The sequence below is a fragment of the Lepidochelys kempii genome, chromosome 16, assembly GCF_965140285.1.
Source record: "Lepidochelys kempii isolate rLepKem1 chromosome 16, rLepKem1.hap1, whole genome shotgun sequence".
In the NCBI taxonomy this organism is placed as follows: Eukaryota; Metazoa; Chordata; order Testudines; family Cheloniidae; genus Lepidochelys; species Lepidochelys kempii.
This window is the reverse complement of record NC_136395.1, coordinates 22,186,117-22,209,554: the sequence shown is the minus strand read 5'-3', so window position 1 is coordinate 22,209,554 and position 23,438 is coordinate 22,186,117. Positions and strand designations below refer to the sequence as shown.

Genomic DNA, 23,438 nt, shown 5'->3' with positions numbered 1-23,438 from the left:
AAAAGGATAATCTAAAAAATCCTCACACACCTGATGTGAAGGCAGAGCGTCACAGCAATGCAGTTTGGGCAACAAGGCCTTTTTGTGAAGGTTGATCTGAACAAGAGAGCCATAGGGCCTGATTTTGATCTCACTCCAGTTTTACACTGGTGTAACTCCAATTACTTCAGTGGAGTTACTCCAGATTTACACTGGTGTAAGGATCTGATCTTATTCCCTTAATTTCAGTGGTGCAGGATCAGATCCTTAGAACAGGATCGGCACTCCTGATTTACACCAGTGTTCAGTGTCAGATACTGAATGCACACAGATAGATAGATCCCAGAATCAGACAGAGATGCAGAGAGATTCCTCTACTCATGCTCAGTGGGTAGATGATATAATCACACCTGCAGAATTTTTATTACGCTCATTATTGGATTAATTAATCATTCAGTGATAATTGATCTTTAAGCATTTCAACAATCAATACTAATCACTTAATTACTTGGCAGGATGCTGCTGTAGAAGGTCTGCTCACTCCTAATTAGGTACTCTGGGCAGTCCACCCCTGAATATTACACAGCCTCTATGGGAATCTCTGGCATTTCAAACCCCTCTGAGCCCTTCTCACAAATGTGTCATTTCTCATCTTGCTCCTTATTCCACCAGGCCTCCACACATGGTACGATTGTGCCTATCTGAACAGAGCTCTGCCCCAGCTCTTGGGCTTTTAAAATGCATAAATCTCCAGCAGAAGAATGACAATGAATAGCAAACACAGGGCGTAGGAGCGAAAGATCAAGAGCCGTACATCTGCCAGGGCTCTGTCAGCGAAAGCAGGATGCTGCTGGAGTCAAAGGCAGAGCTCTATACTAATGCTGGGTGGTTTTATTAGGTAGCCTGGGCCCCGTGTACAGAGTGGCCAGGGTGGTGGTTTTCTGCAAGTAGGTCAAATAGGTCACCTGTCAATAAAATACAAAACAAGGATTACTGCATAATCCTATTAGAAGGACTCTGGCTGTAGGGAGCCGGGGTGGAGGTGGGAGAGGCAGGAGGAGAGGGGAGTGGGGAAGAAGAATATTGTGCTTGCCATTTGTGACACAAAAGCCTCATGAGAACATATATATCTATTTCTACACACACACACACACACACATATATATATAATGGCCTGGAGACTGCTTCATGGATCCCCAAGCCAATGAGCATCAGGCAAGTGTGAAAATAATGATCCTAAGATTTAAAGCAAAATAATGAATGATTGCTTAGTAACACGGCCGTTTCCTGCCTTTATGACCCTAGTCTATGATGAGGGAAAGTGTGTGATGAGGGGGAGCGGGAGAACCATATTCTGTTATGAAATGAAATACTAGGTGGATGAGAGGATAGAGTGTGTGTGTGACGCGTACGTGTGCGCGTGTGTGAGTGAGCGAACACACCATGGATCCCTCTTATTCCAAACAGATGTTTCCCTACAACTAAAATGGCAATGGGCACATTGCAATGCACTGGGCCCATTTGGGATTTTTATCCTATTTCACTCGGAGGACCTTGTCTGTGCACCAAACCTGGATCTATATAATTTTCCTTATACCGGTAGCAACTGCTGTGTGTCCATGCACACATGTCCTCCTGGGGGAGTTTTCTGGACTTCCATCGACACAAATGAATCCGGCTTGCAACCAAAGCAACCCTGTACTAGTGGGGGTTAAACTGGTTTAGTAGCAGCTGGAATGCATCCCATTTCCGATTTAACTAAACCTGGGCAAGTAGGTGCCCAGCTGCTGTCCAACACTGCACTGTGGAATTGACCTGTCTGGTCATCTTTCTATACTCCGCTGCTCCAGGAGCATCTGGTCCAGATCAGATGTCAATCACCTGTTTTAATTGCTCTGGCAAATGCATGGATCCCATTAAGCTAGGCATAGGCCCAGCTGTGGTCCAGGTTCCTGAGGGCCTCCTGAAGCAAAACACTTGAGTCTCAGCAGTGAGGGTAGTGAACTACAGGGCCTGGGCATCCACTCTGCACTGACTAAACTCTTAAAAGTCCTGTCCTCCATGAACTTGCAGTAAAACCTGGGATGGATTCTCTGATGGTGATTCCAAAGTCCTGAAGAGGGATCATGATGGGATGTTGCCAGGGATGTTGGCTCAAAACCCTGGATCCAAACATCCCGGAAATATGGGATTGTCTGAACTCTGAATCCAGGCGCCAATCCCCTTTTTGCAGTTGCCTCCCTATCTTTATAATGATTTGAACTGAAAACCCGGAGCTGAACTCCCATGAATGTTGAGTTGACAGGTTTCAGAGTAGCAGCCATGTTAGTCTGTATTCGCAAAAAGAAAAAGAGGACTTGTGGCACCTTAGAGACTAACAAATGTATTTGAGCATAAGCTTTTGTGAGCTACAGCTCACTTTTCAAAATCTGGATCCAGCCTTGGACTATGGACTATAGCAGCATTTATAGTGATGCAGGCAAAGGGACTGATCCTGCAAGGTGCTGAGTACCTCCTGAGTGAGGCTGAGCACTCTCAAATCTCACTGCAGTCAATAGGTGAATAACAGATTTTAAGACTGGAAGGCCCATTACGATCATCTAGTCTGACCTCTTCTAGCTCAATACCTCCAGGATCAGGTCCTAAAATAGGGGTGGGAAAGTCTTGTGCTTAAGGATATAATAATCTGATTGGCAGATGTGCTTTTTGGGGTGGGGGAGAATGGTGGAGTGCTGGTTTCCTCTGAAACATGAGATACTGCCCAGGGCTGGAGGCAGATCACTGGGCATAATGAGTGCACGAACTGATCTGGTATGAGGTCCTATTTTCCCACACTGAAAGTGACACTGGCAACGTGCTTTTCAAACGTGCTTCCACTCACAGGGGTGACTTTGGATAAACAATTCTACTGGCCCAGTGGAATATGTTTACACCCCACTGGTGTGGTCTGTGCCAGAGGTCTCTCATCTGATCTCTTTTTGTGTTAAGAGGAACACCTGCTGCCTGGGACATTTGACACTGGCCCTACTTGTACTAGGGGTTTCTGTACATGTCCCTCACAACCTGTGTTTTGCTATCTATGTTTTCCATGAAAGTGGTTTCTTAAAAGAAAGTTCAAGGGACTTGTCTGTTTTCCTGGGCCAATTCAAACTAAAAATAAGATGAGCAAGAATTACACCAACTTCATCAGACCATAGGAAACGGAGTAAATTAGAGCTGGCTGTTAATCCAGGCTTATTATGAAAGGGATGCTGTTAACTAGAAGTTTAAAACTCCAAGTGCAGATGTAATAAAATCTTTCTAGGGGTTTTCATATGGATAGAATGATTTTTTTTATATTAAAAGCAAAATTAAATAAATGGGGTGTTTTATTTATTTGTTAATTTAAGCAGATCCCTATAGGGTTATGAACTTAAACAATAGCATCTTTGTGCTAATATATAAGAACCAGAAAGAAAAACTGAATAGAAACCAATGGGAAACTAAAGTGAAAGTAAAGGAGGACTTGTGGCACCTTAGAGACTAACCAATTTATTTGAGCATAAGCTCATAAGTGAAAGTGATCACATTCTGGTTTCAAAGTCCACTTTGAGTGAAGTGCAAAAGTAAACAAATAGCTTACACAGTGAAAAGGAAAGTAGAGTCAAACCAAACCAAACCAAGGACAAAACTACCTGTGCAGGTTTAATAATCTGAAGTGCTATTAGTAACACAGGCAAGCAATTATTTCAAAAATAGGAGTTTTAACTTTTATGTGTGACCTTACCCATATCATTTCCCCTCTCTGTGCTGCTGTTTTTCTTCCTTGTCTATTTCTATTGCAAACACATTGGGGGCAGGAACTGTCTTTTTCTACCAGTTTGTACCATGCCTAGCACAATGGGGCCTTGATGTAATACAAATAACAATACTTAATATTGTTATCGGTGTACTGTTAAATTAATAAGATGAAAGAAAGAAACTTGGAGCTTGTTTTCTCAGGATGGGGAAGAAATTTTCTCCTAGGTCAGATTGACAAAGACCCTAGGGTGGGTATTTTTTTATTTTTATTTTTTTTGCTTCTTCTACAGCATGGAGCACAGGTCACTTGCAGATTTGAACTAGTGTAGATGCTGGATCCTCTGCAACTTGCAGTCTTTAGCTTAGGGATAGCTCATTGGTTTGAGCATTAGCCTGCTAAACCCAGGGTTGTGAGTTTAATCCTTGAGGGGGCCATTTAGGGATCTGGGGCAAAAATTGGGGATTGGTCCTGCTTTGAGCAGAGGGTTGGACTAGATGACCTCCTGAGGTCCCTTCCATCCCTGATATTCTATGACTTCAGTAACTCAGCCAGAGGCTATGGGCCTATTACAGGAGGGGGTGGGCAAGGTCCTGTGGCCTAATGTGCAGGTCAGACTATATGGTTCCTTCTGGCGATGAGAATAGCTCTGTGGAGTTTCTATGATAAGCCTCATCTATTGGAACATAAAACAAAAGGGAAATATGCAGTACTGAGACTATTCTCATAGATTAATTACTGTAAACAGGTCAGGGTGCGTAAATTATTGGTCAGAAAAATCAGTGTCTTTATTGAAACGCTTTTGACGGCGAAACACATTATTTCCAGTTGAACATCTTGCAGGGAAAGCCCATTAGGGATACATTTTCTGGGCATACTCTCTGAAGTTGAATGAGACTTCAGATGAGGTACTCAGACATTATAATGATAAGGGCCATATAGGTACCTACTATAGATAGATAGATAGATAGATAGATAGATAGATAGATAGATAGATAGATAGATAGATAGATAGATAGATAGATAGATAGATAGATAGATAGATAGATAGATAGATAGCCAGCCCTAGGTTTATTAGAAGGGACAGGTATGCAACAAAGTTTTTGTCCCCCCGCCCCCCCAATCTTGCAATGGGACCTGCTTGTGTGAGCTCCTTGTGGGCCAGGACTAGCAGATGTAGTTGTAAGCTGAGAGCCAGGGGGTGATGATTTCATGGGCCAGAGTCCTTGCTTTTGATGTGGCAGCAAACAGCCAGGCCAACTTGGGGGGCACTCTGCAAATAAATGATCCCCTTCACTGAAACGGGGGGGGGGGTGGAGCGGGCCGAGCTCATCCAGCAACCAGTGCCTCTATCTAGGGGCCAGAGCAGCCTTGTTCCCTGAGGGCCTTTAATGGGGTCTGGAAACCCTCAGGAGGGCTGCTGCCATGAATAGAAACCGGGGACCTGTCTCTCTATCCCCCTGCCTGCGGCACACGACGCCCCCCCCCCCAGATCTCACCAGGGTTCATCTCCCCCAGATGCTCCCCCCAAGCAGCCCCAGCCGGACCCTGACTCAAGACCCAGCCGGCGGGGCGCTGGGGGCCCCCCACGCTCAGCGCAGCAGGGAGCGGGGGGGGGGGGACGTAGGGAGGAGTGGAAAGCAGCCCCCCACCCCTCCCCAGCCCCCATCGGCCGTCAGAAACCTCCCTTCGCCTTCCCCTTTAATTCCGGCGCGGCGCGGCGCGAGGAGCCAGACGGCATCGCTGCTGCAGATCCCCCCCAGCTCGCTCCGCAGCCGCGGGAGGCGGCGTCCGCCCGGCGCCGGGGTCCCCATGCAGCGGCCCGGGGCCGGCGCCTGCGGGGTCCCCGGGCCCCGGCCGGGCTTGGGGGCGCGCGGGGCCGGAGCGAGCTGGGCTTGATCCCGCGCAGCCCAGCCCAGCTCCCGGGCCGGGGGATGCGCCAGCCGCGGGGGGAGCGGCCGCCCTCGCCCACCGCTGCCCGCGCCCGATGCAGCCGCCGAGCCGCCGGGCTCGCTAGCCCGCCCCCGGGGGGGGGGCGGAGAGCCGCGGACCCCGCCTCGCCCGAGGCTTGGCGGCGGGGGCTGAGCGGCGCGCGCCCGGGGAGGGGCCGGGGGGGGGGCTTCCTCCCCTTGCACCCCCCCCCCCCACGGGCTGCAGCTGGACCCCCCCCCCCCCGCCCCGCAGCCCGGCGCTGAAGAGCAGGGCGGGGAGCGCGCCGTGATTTTCCCTGCGGATCGGCCAGCCCCGGCTGGGGCGGCGGGGGAGCCCGCAGCATGAGGAGGCTCCGGAGGCTGGTGCATCTGGTGCTTTTCTGCCCGCTTTCCACGGGCTTGCAGGTGAGGATGGAGGCGGGGGAGGCTGGCGACGCAGCTGCCCTGGCGGAGGGGGACGGGGGGGGGACGGGACATCCTGCGTCTTCGGAGGCTGGAGGTCGGGGGAGTGTGTGTGTGTGGGGGGGGGGGGGGCTGCCTTTGATCCCAAGTTAGACATACATAAATACCTGCAAAGTTAAGCCCATGGCCGGTCCTTCAGATTGATCCTGAACAACCTAGTGCCATTTGGAGAAGGGAATTTTTATTTTTTATGTTTAAAAAAAGAGCAGGGGTGGATTTAACCCCCCCCCCCTCCATCACTCCCAAGGGGATTTGCCTGAGGGGGAAACTTACAAATGGTTAATTTCACTGCACCTTTGCTTTTCCCTTGTACTGGACCTTGTAGGTCAGGGTGCTGGACACACAGGGAGAGATGAAAATTGTGGCTGTTTAGCTTTGGGCGCATAGGACAGATGGATGGATGGGAAGAGTCTGATGAAACCATTCCCTGGTACCCAACTCATGTTCTTCTCCTGCAGAATGCTGGTTTCCTACACCAAACACTCGAAAACCCTCCAGCCCTGGGAGCTGTGAGTCACTGTGGTGGCTTCTTTTTCCATTTCCCCTGAGGATTTTTTATTTATTTTGTTTATTTTAATTTGATCAGAATGCCTGGTTCTCTGTAGTTACTGGAGAGGATCGGTATGGATGCTGCACTTGGAAATCTGTTTCTGACCCTGCTATGAATGAAATCTCAGGTGTGCATGTAATGAAAAAAGCAAATAGATGGATATTCAGCTTTCAGCGCCACTGTATTTAGGACTTGATCCAAAGCTCATTGAAATCTGCAGGAGTCTTTCCACTGACTCCAAGGGGCATTGGATCAAGCCCTTAATCCACTGGTTTGCAGTGAGATATTTTAACCACTAATGCTTCCCCCGCCCCCCACGCTCTGGCTTGTTTTTGAAAAGTGATCCTGGATTATTCTACATGGGGTAAATATGGACCAGCATGGCACACCAATTGCATAACATGAAGTTTAACTGTGAGCCTCATGTTGGAAAGAATCCACATTGCATCTACATAGAATGAAAGAGCCAGTTAATCAATCAGTCCTTACATAAATAACGGAATAAGCCAATGCAGCAATGTACCAGTCTAGAACAATTATTTTTTTCTTTGGCATGCCGACCTAACTGGATTGAAAGTCTGGTTTATAGAGAAGGACTAGGAATGATTATCTCCCAAGAGGTCTTTGGAGTGGCAGGGAATAGAACCTAGCAGAAGAACCTGAGGCTTTTACTCAAGGCAAAACTCCCAGGGAATTTCAAGGAAAATGAGCAGGATTTGGGACTCACTGATTTTTTTTTGGAGGGGGAGGAGATCTGACTCTGGAGAGCAGAAGTTCCTCATCCATGAATGTTCTACCAGCAAAAGTCACATTGAAGCCAGCAATGATGCTTGTCTTTTCAGGTGGCCATTAGAGCTGAAGGAACAATCTCAGCTGCTCTTACATGTTTGATTAGATGGAAAATGGGCTATATGCGGAGAGGAGATTTCCTATTATCCATTAGGGCCAGCACTGCGGGAGAAATGGAAAGAATGGCAGAGAAAGTGAGAGGAATGGCAAGGGGGGTGGGAAAGAGAAAGAAATCCAGCAAACCCCAGAAAGTTGAGGGAGCAGTTAAAGAGCAAAGTTCTCCCGTATGGCAGATCTGTTCCTGCAGAATGATGTATTCCATTCTGCCCTCTCAACCCCTCTCTGACTGGAATGATCACAGTCCTGGCAGCATAGATCTAATCTGCAATGCTAGCTCGGCCCTGTGCCAAAGCATGTGGGACAGTCACAATGAGATGGGGATTGCTGCCCAGGAAGGAGCTGAGCTGAAAGCATTCTGCTGGCTCCGTTTAGTCCTGATCTCAGAGGTGGAGGGCCTCTGAGCTCCCCAAGCTCTCTGCTTTCCTTGTAATGCTAAATCATGGCACTGAAATGGGCATTGGGGTGATGCTGTACATGAGGAGCAGTGTGGGCTTTACACGCAGGACTTGAAATCAGTCCCTGGCATGGAAAATGGAGTGTCAAATAGCGAGCCACCACCGCTGCGGAGCAGACACAGTCGAGCCTGTTAGCCATCCATTTTGGCATCTCTTGACTGCACCTTGCTCCTCTTATGCCAACTGTGCAGCTCTGGTAATACTTAGCAGCCTTTTGCACTTGCGTTAGGATTAGTGCCGTAGTTATTTTTCCAGTACTCACTGTGTTAACCCTGCAAGGCAACGTCAAGAGACCAACCGAACTGTTTAAAGGCCAAATCCAGCTCGACTTCTTCGCACAAGAGGTCTCACTGAAGCCATAATGGCTTGATTCTCTGTGCCCTGCACTTTGTGTCATCCATTATACTTGGGCAAAGTGGGCTAGGTCCTCGGCTCTATCCCCAAATATCCCCCTTCTATCTATCTATCTATCTATCTATCTATCTATCTATCTATCTATCTATCTATCTATCTATCTATCTATCTATCTACACAGCCCTCTGTCTATCAAGCCCTGTAAATGTAAACCACAGCTGTGCTGATTTGCAGGAGCTGAGGATCTGGCCCAGGATGGGCAAAGTGGGGAGTAAATGATTTGGCATTTCATGCTCCCTTTGCCCAGGTGCACATGCTGCCGTAAGGTGCAAGGCAGCGGAGAATCTGCCTCTAGGTGTCTGTGTGAAATCAGTGCATTTGGCAGCTGATGTGTGCATGTTTGATTTTGATCTGCAAAATCAGAAATGTGATGCCGACAGAAAGGAACTTGATATTCATTGGGTAGAGAACCGCTGTCGGTGAGAGCCTGGTGTGCACTGATAATAGTCCTGAACCAGTATTGTTTAAGAAGCTGTCTTTTGCTTTTTTTTTTTTTTAATTTGCCTGTTATACAGTTTATGCCTTTAATGTGAGAATTGTGGGAAATCTTATTGACAAGCCCTGAGTTTCTCTCTCTGTTAGCAAGGCTTGGCAGTGGTAAAGAATCACAGAAAGAGCCTTTTTCCTCCAACACTGAACTCCATCAGAATAAGGGAAAAACCAGCATTATCCTTAAAGCTACTCTCTGTGTCTCCAGGCTTCAATGGAAAGCTTTTGCTGAGAACCCAAGGCCAATCTTATCTAGATTCCTGCAACAGATTTAAAGAAACAGTACAAATATTTTTTTCCCACTGAATGCATCCGATGAAGTGAGCTGTAGCTCACGAAAGCTTATGCTCAAATAAATTGGTTAGTCTCTAAGGTGCCACAAGTCCTCCTTTTCTTTTTGCAAATACAGACTAACACGGCTGCTACTCTGAAACCAGTACAAATGTACAGGCCATGGGGCAAATTGTTTTGAAAAGAGCCAAAACGATGTGGTTGATGAAACCGACATTACTCTGGAAGGATGCGGGGGTCTGAAATGCACTGGTGCTCTCTGTAGTGAAATAACAGTCAATCCACAAGTAAAGCCCAGCAGAGAAGAGAATGGATGTTGCACATTTTTGCCCTAGTCCCACATCTATCCTGAAAGAGCATCATCAGAGGGGCAGCTAGGTAAGCATGAGAATGGCTGGCAGGTCATGGAGAGCTGCTGCAGAAGAAAGGAGACAGAGCAGCCTTTGAGGACTCTGTCAGTTTCGCCTTTGAAGCTAACTCCAGCCAAGTATCTGTAGCACTTCAAACAGGAGGCACTAAAGACTCCTGCTGGCCAGCTGACAGCTTGTTATTCAGCCTGCCCACTGTACGCTGGCCAAAGCAAGAGCAGACGCTAGCTGCTAATGAGATGCAGTTTATCTTAATGAGAGGGTCCGGTTTAACAGTAAAACCCCGCCCGAGACTGAGAATAGGTTTTGGTGAAATATACATTAAAAATACCCAGAATGTATCCGTCCTCGCGGGGATGAAAACTCTGCGGAGGGAGCCAGTGGGAGCTGAAGATCTGTCACGCATTCTCAGGGTTTCAGATGGAATTGGAACACACTTGTCTGCAGTTCTCTTGTCCTTCCCTTTTGTTTGTTCATTCACCTGCGGCACACTGCTTAGCTCCTTGACTGTGAGCTCTCTGGGGCAGGGACGTGTCTTTGTGTTAGTTGGTAGGGGGCCCTGATCCCTGCCTTTAGGGGTTACCCACAATAGAAATAATAATTAGTCAAGGAAAGCTACCTTTTAAACACTGATACAGATTCCCTCTGATTTCCCGGAAAGTGGCCCATATTTTGCCGAAAACTAAATACATACAAATAAACAAACAGATCCCTACTGGGGCCAAATTCTGTTCTCATTTACACGGTATGAACCTAGAGTCACTCAGGGTTTTTAGCTTGGTGGAGTTACTCATAAAACCAGAAAAAATTAAACCTGAAGGGCCAGATCCTCAGCTGGTGTAAACTGACAGAATTCCACTGACTTCAGCGGAGTTATGCTGATTTATTCAAAGTGAAGATCCAGCTCTAAATAAATCAAGACAAATGGGTCCTGTTATTATTTAGAGAGAGGGGCCAGTCGCATTGTGCTAGATGCTGTACAAACGGCTCTGGGGTAAATCCAGAGTAACGCCGAGATTTTTAGCTCAGTGGATTTATTCTGGATTCCACTGGTTTAACTGAGAGCAGAAGTAGCCGTGACTTTGGAAACTCTAATACCAATTGTCTCAGCTGTGACATGCACCATTTGGAGGACGATTTCCTCTTGCAATTCACTGGGAAGGCAAAAAAGTGAGATAAAAGGAGCAGGAGACCACGGCACTGGGAGTTGCAGTAGAGATGTCTGTCTTCTAGGACCATGCTAGGAAGGTCAGGGGTCTAATTCCCCTTCATTGCACGTGGAACACCACTATAGGAACGCACCGGCACTTTGCATCCTTCAGGGCAAGAGTGATGCTTACACATGGTCAGTTATTCAATGGCTTGGAAAAAACTAACTCAGTGGATGAAGGTTGGACTATGTCACTCACAGCAGCTTAAGATGGAAAAAGGTCCATTCGATTATCTAGTCCATCCCTACTGTGTACTTTGGAATACGTTGTCTAGGCAAGTTTTACATGTCTTAAGAAATGGCATTTCCAATACCCTCCTTGGGAGAGCACATAGCTGAATGGACCATCATTGGGCTGATGGCTGAGCTGTTAGGATATGTAACTTCGCTTGAAAATGGAGATAGGATAACATGAGTGCAGCCTCTCATCTCTTCAGTTATTATCTATCTATCCAATCACTTGCCCCAATATAACATGTAGTATTCTCCTATAACTGGCTTGCACTAATTTATGAACCTATGTGTATGATGTGCTGACATTAAACCAGGGCCTCATCTGAACTGCCAGATCCAAACACCTTCAGTGTTTGGGGTGTTCAGAATCTAGATCCAAAATGTTGCTGCCCAGGCCCATCCATTGCTGACTCACTGGAGGCTGGATCCCAGCCTTGGCAGCTTGCCCAGCAAACCTCTTTGACAGGCTTAGCTAAGGAGCTGGGTTTTTGAAAAAAAAAAATAAAATAAAATGTCCAAATGGGCCAAAGGCAATTGGTATTTAGATAAAATTCATCAAAGGAGAAAAACCACTGGTGTCATCTTCTGGAATGATTGGCTGGCTTGCTCCACAGATGGAGACCAGGTTTAAAGTAAAGAACACTAACATTTTAGGGACCTATCCTGTAGTTCTTGTGCAGGTGAGGCTCCCAAGCACCTCAGTGGGAATGTTGACCCTGTAATTGTGTGGCAAACTCTGGCAATTTTATTGCGAGTCTCAGGATATTTGGTATTTTTTTCTTAAAGTCCCAGCTGCTGGAATCATGTGAATACATCAGAATCAAGGCTTAAACACCAGAAGGCAAATATTATTTTTTTAAATCTCTTGATTTTTTTGCGGTGGGGTGGCGGCTGACTCATGATTTGTGAGCACTTGGGGTTGTCCATATTGCTGGAGCTAGCTTCTACCTGCTGAACTGGCTTTCTCTTCTTGGCCACACAGGAGTTTCTAGCCTTGCTGCTTGGGCTAATGCAGTAGAGCCACTTTGCAGAAAGAGGGCTGCCTTTTCCTGTGCACTCTTGTCGACCCTTTATGTCTCACTAGATCCCATGAGACCACCCTTTTTATGGATAATTTAGTGCCCGTTCCTGTTTTAACACCCATGGGGTCCATTAATTTTTCCAGTTAAGGATGTGAGTAGGAGTTTGAAGAGCGCAAGGAGTGGAGTATTGAACCCTTAATTTCTGTCAGGCAAACTCCACTCTCTTCAGCGTTCCCCCTGTCCTCCCTGACTCTTCCTTTTCATTTCCTCCCTTTTTTCTTAAAAAAAAATATATATATATATTTGCCTTGTTCCTTCTAAGCTATCAATGGTGAAGACACGTGGTGAAGCTTTGTGACCATCAGAGATAATCCAAAGACACTGACACCTACAGTCAGACAAATAACCAGACTAACTTGGAGAGTATAAATGTTCAGGCATTCCAAAGGACTCAAATAGCATGTGGCTTTACAAATGTTTGGGCCTAAGCGTGCTGCCCTTAATTGAGCAAAATTCCTATTGAAGCCTCCTGCTCATGAAATGCATTGGCCCAATGTGTTTTTGTCCCCCTCGAGAGGCTGAATCATGTAAAAGGAGTATGACTCTGTTACTGATGTCAAGCTTGCAGACCCAAGTCATGTTTGTAGCTTGAGATGTCCTGGATTCAGTGCTGTAGGTGACCCAAGCAGGGCATCCTTACATTCAGATACCAAGAACTGGAATAGAAAACAATAGGAGTACCTTGCTCACTGACCTGACTTCAAGACTAAACACCCAGTCTCACTTGACAGGGCTATAGCCCCATATCAGGCCCCCTCTAGATCCAACAGAAGCAGCCTAGGTGGTAGTATTAAACTGCCACGAGAGAGCCCCATTTGCTGATGATGTGTGTGCCTTTATTGAGTACAGCTGATTTTAGATGTTAAATGCAACATAGTCAAATAGGAATAGCCACAAATCTCTTGTATATGACAACTGCTTCCAGTAATTAGAGTCCCCCTTTTTACAGACATTAATTTGAGGTGAATTTTTTTGATGGTGAAATAAGGCAGGCTAACCTAGGGCTTTGTGAGCTGATTCACACCTTGCTACAATACTTGCAATTAGCACACAGTGTGTCAAGATGTCTGCTCAAACCTAGACGCTTTCACACTTATCTGCAAATTAGTTCAGAAACAGTTATTCAGATTGAACTGAAATAATGTAGCTAACGAAAGCCCATCAAGTTGAAATGGAAGAACGGGAGTGTTTGTTGCCCTTGTTTTTTGACAGCAGGTCAGAACACCATAAGGTGTTCATGCAGCTAGATCAAGGAGGTGCTATAGGCCCAATATTTAGAATCCCTAAGTGGCTTTGGAAACCATAATGGGCCAAATCTTCAGCTGGTATGGACTGGTGTAAATCCATTGGGTCCATTCAGATCTGGCCTTACATGAATGGAAACAATTGCCGATTTTGGTGAGTTATTTCACTGGAAACTGTGGGTCAGATTCACCCCAATGTGACTCTCTGATGAATTGGATCAGTGTGTTTATAATCTTTGCTGGAGACCCAAATACAACATCACTGAGTGGGCACAGATAAACCAATAAGAGCAACATTGATTGGTTGATAAAACGTGGTGCCGAACTCTAGAAGGGTCAGCTGGAAACAAGCTAATGAAATAACGAAGTGAACAATTAACAAAGTGACCGCCAGAGTCAGTGGAAGTTCTCACTGATATTTCTGCACCACTTGCTAAAACCATGCAGGCCCCTCAGGCCCCCCGGCTCATCCCCTCCAGGAAAAGCCAGCAGAAATAGGGAGGCATTGAAACACACATTGACAGTCAATAAATTTGGCTTCTCAGACCAGTATGGGGCGTGAGTCCACAGCTGGTGACCTCTAAGTGAAGAGACCCTACTTCCAGCCCCGGGTGTTTGATCCAAAGCCCACTGAAATCAATAGAAAGATACCTATTGACTTCAATGGCCTTTGGATCTGGTCCTAAAAATGGGAACTCTCAGTTTGAGTGACTTGACTGATCACAGCTGTTGAGACAGAACATGAGGAGAGAGGGTGTTTCTGTGGTAGCCATGATCCACACCATAAAGTGCTTTATAGGTCAAAACCAATGCCAGGAATTGCATCTAGAAACAGAGTCTCCTGTGAAGAGCTCTGCCAAGTAAGGGACTCATCCAAAGTCCATTGAAGCCTATGGAAAGACTTCCATGGTCATTGGCTCAGGTCCTAAGTTTGCAGCTGCTATTCTGCACTAGTTGAAGTTTGCAATGCAGGAATCCAGTCTAGAACCAACCAAGGACTGGCTCACTGGGGCAAGGTCCCTCCCCTGCCCCAGGAAAGGTTGTAACCTCCTCATCACATGCAGATGAAATGAAGTGGTTTGCTGCTACATCTACTTAACTGCTTAAGAGGCACTGGAGATCCACCAGGACTCCTGGATCCCATTACAAAAATCAGGCAAAGATCCTCATTGTAGGGAAGCCAAATGATATCGGATAGCGAGGACATTGCGCTTGCTGGCCCCGGGGCAGAGAGGGAGAAATTACCATCTTAATGCCAGGAACAAATCAGTCTCTGAACCTCAGCATCATTTGCATGGAATATTGTTGATGCCTTTGACAGACCATTCATTATTCATTGTTCCTGTGGACTCTCCAGAATGAAAACCCACAGGTAAGAACCTGACAGTCATCATCATCATCATGTTCCCATTACGTCTCTGGCATTTAGGGCAGCGATGAAGCTCCTCCACTCCTGTCTTCCAATGGTTCCCAGGTGTGCCCCAGGTTTTTCAGCTCGGCTACCACAGCTCATCGCCATGTTATTTTCAGGAAGCCTCATTTTTGCTTGCCTTCAGACGACCATCTTATTGCTATTCTGGTGATGGAATCAGTTTCCATCCGAAGTACATGGCGCAAGGCTGTTGTTAATCTTCCTGATCCCGTCCATCTGCTCTCGCTGCCACCCAGGATGTGTAAGCTGAAGCGTCTCATCTCTGCTGAGATGTCTGTGTGTTCCAAAAACCAAGTTTGGTTTTTGTCTTGGTGGTGAGCACTTCAGTCTTCATGCCAGTGGCTTCCTCTCTGCTTTCACTGCTGGCAGTCCTACGGGTCGTTGACACCTGCAGGCCATCACACACAATAATGGTCGACTTCTCCACTGCTGTTTCCATAACATATTTTGTTTTTTATGGGACAGGATTGCTAGCCCTGTGCCTAACCCTCAACCTGGAAAGCCAGGATGTCTGTTTTGTCTGACCCCTCCTCCACAGACCAATTCGGCATGGTTGAACCTGCCAGGAGCAAAAAGCCACTGGCGACACAGACTCTGGGGATCGTTAGAGCGTGCAAGCTGTCCCACCACGACAAGGCACGGACACCAGAGGACAGAACCTGGCAGTGCTTGGTGGTTTTGTTCCATGTACACGAGGTGTTCTGAAGGAGCAACAGGCGATGCCTCCAGCTGTATATGTCAGCCCAGAACCATTTTATCCCAGTGCCCCTTACCAAGGGGACAATGGCAGTGTTAGAGAGTTTATGGGTGCCTGGAATCCCTGCCCTTGGATTATATTGTATCTAGGAATTGGAGTTTTCTGAACAGGCCCTTGGAACAGTTTCATAGGAGGGTCAGAGCCTCTGCTGTTGCAAACCAACCCAGTCAATGGTGCTACACTGGTATCATCAACTGAGCCCAACATGTGCCATGAGAGAGGCGCTTGCACTGTGAGCTCTTGCAAGCAAGGCAGCACTGGAGTGGCTCTGTACAGGGGAGATGAGAGCTCAAAGGGAACCCCAGGTGCTGGACATGATTCCAGGGGGCGATTTCCCCCCCTCTGAGCTGGCATTGAATCAAAACAGCAGCATGATGTTAGGGACTCAAAGGCAGCCCGTTGCAAGGGAAAGGGCTCTGTAGACCTAGAGTAGAGCTCTGCCCCTCGTTTCTCACATAACAGAAAATATTTGCTTTGGAAAGGGCTGATGTTTCTTGCATTGCAATGACACAGCCGAATCACCTTGGGGCACAGTGACATCACCCCAAACCTAGGAGTCATCTTGCATGTGGTTTTGCCTCACAGGTTCCAGGACATGTGGTTACCCATCTCCATCGTACTGAAGAGTCTGGCCAACTTCTCAGATCGTCACAACATAATCTTCCTTTTATTTAATTTGCAAATGACCTACTCGCAGCCATAGTTTCATGAGAGATTGGGGTGTACAGATAAATCAAAATAAAGGTTAGAAAGGGTTACCGAGAACAGAAAGTTTGAAGTTTCTGCTGATGGTCAAACTGTTCCATGTGGAAATGTAATCACGTGAGCATGTCTCCCCCAACACACGCAGACACAGCGTTCAGATCTCACAGGTCCAGATCCTCAACAGTGTTTAGCTGTCTAACTCCCAGTGAGGATCTGGGTCGCAGTCACTCCCTTACGCACGCACAGGGCCATATACACAGACACAATCTCTTCCAACACAGACACACTCACACACTCTCATACACAGACACTCACTCCCCCAATACGTATGTACCCAGATACACACGTGAATACATATGCCCATGGCCACACACACACAGAAATCACATATGTCTGCCATTGGGATATTTCCCCTGGTAGTCAATGAATGTCTACAGTCTGTTCGGTGACCTTCTCCTCTTGCCTCCACATGTAATAAGCTTTTTCGACGGCAATTCCGCTCCGTAGGGGCTGACAAAAGCCCCATTTCAGTTTAATTGGGGCTATAATCTGTGGAAAAAAATGACCAGATTTGGGCAGAAACCAGCTAGACTTCTCTGATCTCAGCCTGAGGTTTTTGACACTCCCTCCAGCTGGGCTTTTGTGTAGCAGGGCAGTGTCTACACTGCATTGTAAATCTGGACGCAGTGTTTCCAAGCCCATGCTTGAGCATCCACCCTGCATTGTAAACCTGGGTTTACAGTTGCTGGACCCGCGGTCTCTCACCTGGGCTAATGGGTCCACGCTGCCCTATGCAGACCTTCTGACTTGGATCTGCGGCTTAAGCTGCATCTGCACTGCAGAATGATAGAGCTTGGACTCAAGTCTCAGGGCATGGCTACACTTGCCAGGTAGGTACTAGGACCAGGGTCCTGAGTAGCTGACTCGAGTCAGCCTGATTTGTGTGTGGACAGAAGGGCGGGGTTGGTCTCAACCCTGAGGCTGAGCCTGGGTTTACGGTGCAGTGTAGACATACACAATGGGATTGAGAGGGGGGTAATTGTTTCTTCCCCTAGGAAGGACTCTGCAGGTGCAAAACTTACTGTGTGTGACTCTCTGGTGTGATTTGCTTTGTACCTGTCAGTAATTCTGGGAGTGAAAAACAGCCCAGTTATAAATGCGTCTATCTGCTCCGCCCAGTGTGCTTTAAACTCAGGACGACTGCAGGAGCGGGGATGGGGAGTGACTCCTGCACTTTCCTCATGCTCCTTCCCTCCACGCCCAGAGGCCACTGGGACCAGATCCCCAGCTGGGGTAAATGTGTGTTAATCAGCAGTGCTCCACTGACTTCAGTGGCCAAGTTCCACCAGCCACGGGTCTGAACCAGTTGGCCTATGGGGGATCCTGGCTCTCACTGTGCTATGTCTAAACAAATTGATAGGTCCCCTATGGGGACCGCCGCCAAAACCTTAATACTGCTGCTCCCTGCAGAGACTCACCTGGGGCCACCTGCTTATTTTACCTGATCCTTAGAGGAAGGAGATCAATGCTCCTCCCATGGGGCCCAAACCCCCTTCTCTGTACTTGCCTCCTTTTTGTTTTTTGCATTGTAGTAGTGCCCAGAGGCCCTGATCCGGGATCATGGCCCCCATTGTGCTCGTTGCTGTACAAACATCCATCCATACACGACTACAATGCAAAGAACAAAAATGATAGAAGACGGTCCCTGCCCCAGAGAGTTTACACTCAAAGCTCAGCAAGGCAACAGGTGAATACAACAGCTGGGGTTAGGGGGATGGACAAGGTAACAGTGAAATGACCACTTGGAGTGTAATAAGTCACAGTATACCCACTGCCCACCCCTTTTCAAGCGTTAACTTTTATATTCCTTGTATGTAATGCCGGCATTTTCCTGTTGTTTTTTCCAGAGTCGTCTCCCTGGCATCAAAGTGAAATATCTTTTCCTTGCCTGGCTGGGCATCTTCGTGGGCAGCTGGGTGGTGTACATGCATTACTCATCCTATTCCGAACTGTGCAGAGGTCACGTCTGCCAGATGATAATCGTGAGTGCCGGCCACTTTCACTTGATCCTGCTGCTTTACTTCAGATCTGTGTGTTTTTCAAAGCCCTCAGGAAGGGGAGCGGGGGACTTGGGGCATTGGGAGGTAGTGTGATCAGAGAAGGGGACCGGACTCAGAAGTCCTGGCTATGTTTCACCGAGGGAAGCGATCACTGTGATTGTTTGGATGTCATTTTTAACACATTTTGGGGGTTCTTGGGGATGAAAGGGGCCATATATAAAACTAAGAGAGGAGTGGGCTGAGAATCTCATAGGGGAGATGCTTTCCTGTGAGATTTCTTGCGCTTTGGCTTCCAGGCAATGGAGGGGAAACAGCCTGTTCCATGATGTTTTCACATTTCAAAAATGAAGAAACACCCCAGCTAAAGATCCAGGCATTCACATACTGTGGAGAGGCTCAGAGCCTGATGTACACTTCATAGCTGGTGTGTGCTTCTATAATGGACTGAACCAAATCCCTGGACAAGAAGCCCACCAAATTCACGGATGTTGGAATCCCTTTCCATTGTTTGCACTGGTCGCAGTTCCCACAATGGGTTGATCCTGCCCCCTAGGGACTGAACAACATTAGGGCTGGCCAGAAAACAAGAATTCCCTTTCACAAAACATTTAGAGCTTTAGTCATGTGTTTTCATTCTGTGTCGGAGAGTATTTTTGTGAAAAACCAGAGAGAAAGGGTCCCAGGCAGAGCAGAGACTTGACCCCCAGTCTGAGAAACACTAACATCAAACCCAAGCAGCTTCCGTGACAGGTTTCAGTTCTGACAAATTGGCATTTTCCAGCAAAAAAAAAGTTTCATCAAAAAATTCCCAACCATCCCCAAGCTTTGGAGAAATGTGGACACAACTCCAACCCAAGTTTTGTAGCTTGGCCTTATCTCTGATCTTAGCATTTCAGGACTGAGATGAGGTTTGGTTTGAGCTCTTATAAGGGGTCAGGAGTTGGGGGAAGTTTCTGTTTTCTCCCGGATGGAAGAGAGGGGATGACTGTAGCCAAATGATGCTGGAGGGCTTTTTGGCATGGATGTGACTCCTTCCCTTCGTGGGGAGATGATCTGCTGTACTTGGTTACATATCTAGGGAGCTCTATTGCCTTTATCCCCAATATCTGAGTACCTTCTACTGAATGAGCCAGCTGCAGGGGGATCTGAGAATGGAACACGTCCATGTGGGCAGAGATGGAGTGAGGCGAACAATGTGGAAAACGTTTCTTGACAAACGCATGGCGTGAATGAATGGCAAGGGCCATGTGTGCAGCAGGGGTTCTCAGAATGAGTTCAGTCTCACACGGGGCCGTGTGGTGTCTCAACCCCTTGCATGCCCACGGGGGCAAGGTAAAGTAGGGCCAGGAATGGGTGTGTCTGAGGAGCTGACCTGGGCTTGGCTTCCAGCCACATCATGCTAAGCAGACATGTAGCCAGGCTCTCCCCTCTCAGGCCTCGCTCCTGGTACTCAGCTGGAGTAGCCTGGAGAGGAAAGATGTCCTTGCAATGAATGCCCTGGGCTGGGACTCAAGACATAGAATCACAGACATGTAGGACTGGAAGGGACCTCAGTAGATCGTCTTGTCCAGTCCCCTGCACTCAAGGCAGGACATCTGGGTTCAAATCGCAGCTTTGCCCCAGACTCCCTGTGTGAGACCTTGGGCCTGTCACCTCGTCTTGGTGCCAGTTCCCCCTCGGTAACATGGGGTTAATCTGTTTTTGGGGACTGTCTCAAACTCTGTGTTTATGGAGTTCCGACTGGGGGCTCGCTGGTAACACAAATAACTAAGAACATGAACTGATGAGGCAAGGTCCTTGCTCTGCAGTGCACTCGCCCCTGCTCACTCCTTCTCACCTTGTGCCAATACGCCCAGTGCCCTCAGCACGTCCTGGGCAGCCCTTCCCCTCCCAAGCAGCCTCCGAATGTGCTGAGCAAGCAGCGCTGCAAAGTGCTGTTACATGATTCCCCAGGGTGATGGCTGGAAAGCTGCTTCAAACCATCACGGGCCTTCTTACGAGGTTCCTTGGGCTTTATTAATAGATGTCTAATTAGAATGAACACCCTTGGGTTGTCCCAGACACTCACCCAGTGCTTCCCTTCTGTGACCTCCCAGTGCCACAAGTGTCCGACCTGCAAAGAAGCCCACTTAGTATTCACCCGATAGCTGTAATTAGTGGGGAATCAAAGATCTTATATGCCACAGTTAACATACACAAGAGTTTTCAGCAGTGTAATGAGCCGTAGATGCCGGAGAATTTTCTGCTTCTCTGGCTCATTTCTTACTGCCTTCCTAACCCCATTAACACTTGTTGGGTTCTGCTTCGTCTCAGCTCACCTCTGCTCTCACCCAAACTTCCGCAATGGAAGTAACACCGGCCCCAGAGTGAGCTTTAGTGGGGGCCCACGGAGCCCCAGAACTGGGCAGGGCCCCTTCAGTTTAGATTTCCTTTAAAAAATGAGTCAATGTCTACCCGTTCTCATGGTACTGTTGCCAGGATAGGTATTCCCAAGGCCCTGACCCTGCTCCAGCTCACAAAGCTGGTCGTTGGGGCTTGAGACCATGCCCCTGGCTTCGTATAGCAGGAACGAGACAAAAGCAGCCCCATTTCCCCTGCATTCAGCAAGGGTGTCCACAAGAGCAGCAGCACCCTGGCCCCCTCGCATGTGGGGAAGAGCAGGCACAATATGTGATAAGGCGACGGCCTCAAGCATTGAAAGGAAGTTGCAAATGTTGCCGCCTTGAGAAGTGGCATCACTCCACAGTCGCTCTCTCCCCCGACTCCCTCCTCCGAAGCCCCCTCCCTAAAACCCAGTGTGGCCTCTTGCCAAGACAGCCTCCTGATCTCCAGCCCATCTATTTCCTGGAGATCCACCTGTTGAAGCATCATCCAGGGTGTGGAGGTGCTGTTGACCCCGGGGAAGGTAGCAGCTTCCTCCCCTCTACAACATTTTCCCTCCTCTCTGTGCTAGGACACTGTCCCCTCTCTTGCGGGAGAAGAACCCTCTGACACTAGAGGATGTGAGCAAATGGCCAGACACGGGAGAACCAGCAGGGTAGATGGGACAGCCAGCATGTAAGAGCTGTGCTAGCATGTGGAGGGTGGGATCTGGGTACCGAATGCACAAGCATCTACTACTGAGCTGCAGGAATATGGCCAAGATTTGCAAAAGCAACTGGTGACTTTGGGTGCCTCCAGTAATCAACCTCAGATGCCTCAAAGGGGCATAATATTCAGAGGAGCTGAACACCCCTCCTCTGCAGGTCAGACCACTTCAAAGTGACTCAGGATGGGCCCGCACCAACCAAGATAACAAGTCGCTTTGGAAAATCCTGTCCTAAGTCTTTCATCTGGGAGTGAGTAGAAGGCTAACAGAGGATGGGGGCAGAGACTAGAGGGAGAGCCATTGCTGAATGCCTTGAGCTGGTGTATTATACCAACATGTATGCTTGGGAAGCTGAATTTTTCCAGCCTCATGCTGATTTGGTTTGGGGTGAATACACATCCGACGAGCAAGGATCACAGCTGCCTGGATGGCTATTTGTGGGGGGCCGAGCAAGTGACCCTACCTTGAGACTCCTGTGCCATGTGTTGACACTAGGACACAACATCCACGTGCTTTGAGTGCTGGATTGCATGAAGCCATGGGGATGTCTTACAGAAACATCCTGGGGGTTCCATTGCAGCCTGTTGTTGTGTTGGGAGAAGTTTGTGCTGCCATGCAAACCTCCCGAACTGACAAGATGACTAGAACACCAAATGGGTGGGAGAGGGATTTGTTGAGGTTGGGGGGGGGTCATGTCCCCAAAATGCAGGGATGTCCTGTGCCAATGCAAAATGCACGCAGAGATGGACAGGTAGCCATTGTTCAGGATCATAGGATGACAGGTTTCAGAGTAACAGCCGTGTTAGTCTGTATTCGCAAAAAGAAAAGGAGTACTTGTGGCACCTTAGAGACTAACCAATTTATTTGAGCATGAACTTTCGTGAGCTACAGCTCACTTCATCGGATGCATACCGTGGAAACTGCAGCAGACTTTATATATACACAGAGAATATGATATTCTCATATTCATATTCATATTCTTCATATTCTCTGTGTATATATAAAGTCTGCTGCAGTTTCCACAGTATGCATCCGATGAAGTGAGCTGTAGCTCACGAAAGCTCATGCTCAAATAAATTGGTTAGTCTCTAAGGATCATAGGATGGAGTCCAGTGTCTTCCTGTTATACCCACCCAATGCAAATCCTCGTCTGGCAAAGAAAATCATTCTGGGCCTGATCCTGAGCATCCACTGAGCACCCTCAACTCCCCCGATGCAATGCTCTCAGTATCTCTCCGGCTCAGACCCTGCAGGGCAGATCTCTTTGCTGCGAGATTAATGGTATTTTGCACAATAATAAAAAGAGCTAGTGTGTGTTAACAGGCATGGATGCTTGCATATATAGGCATGCACATGCTTGTGTGTGTATGTGCTTGCTTAAACATCTGCGCACACGCGTTCGAGTGCATAGGCCTGTTTGTGTGAGCATGGTTGTATCTGTACAGCCTTGTGCACATGTGAGAGTGTGTGTGTGTGTTTACTCCATTTAAATTCCCAGAAATGTATTTCCTGGCTGGAGCTGTGGATTTCATTGAGACAGATTAACTCTCCCCCCAAGTCCCCAACCCCACTCCCACTAACCAACTCCTGCAAATGGCCATGGTAACATTGTTACGTTCTAATCGGATAGTAGGAAGGAAGAAAGCAGTGATGGGGGGTGGGGGAGGGAGGATGTTAGTGGGATTGAAAAATGCTTTATTTGCCATGCAGGCTGAGCTGTCTAATTGAGCCAGCCAGCGCTGGGAAGCTATTCAAACCCAAAGGGATGGCGGATCGGGGGAGCTACGAGAAAGACAATATTGAGTAAACGATGTAACGCTGTCCATCAATTTTATTGTTAACTCTCTGTCATCTCCCTTTGGGGTTCTAAATCGCTACTAACGAGTTATTCGTTAAGGATGTAAATCCTGCTGTCAAGATTAGAATGAAATAGCGGCACGTTCATCTCCTTTTTTAATTTTTATTTTAAAGCGATGAAGGGTCTTTTCCACTGCAGGCCA

General features: G+C 47.7%; 1 protein-coding gene across 4 annotated transcripts in view; it reads left to right on the top strand.

Annotated features, from left to right (window-relative positions):
• The first annotated feature begins 5,877 nt into the window (after nt 1-5,877).
• The window catches only part of DIPK1B (divergent protein kinase domain 1B), a 38,670-nt gene continuing 21,109 nt past the window's right edge, over nt 5,878-23,438 (top strand). The window contains exons 1-3 of one of the 4 annotated variants that reach the window (XM_073314626.2): nt 5,878-6,093; nt 6,609-6,659; nt 18,198-18,332. In XM_073314626.2, coding sequence (XP_073170727.1) covers nt 6,031-6,093; nt 6,609-6,659; nt 18,198-18,332 — 249 coding nt within the window. In that variant the 5' untranslated portion in view covers nt 5,878-6,030. Of the gene's footprint in view, nt 6,094-6,475; nt 6,581-6,608; nt 6,660-6,800; nt 6,828-18,197; nt 18,333-23,438 lie in introns of those variants that run through there. The other 3 variants (XM_073314630.1, XM_073314627.2, XM_073314628.1) reach the window with 3 other exon arrangements.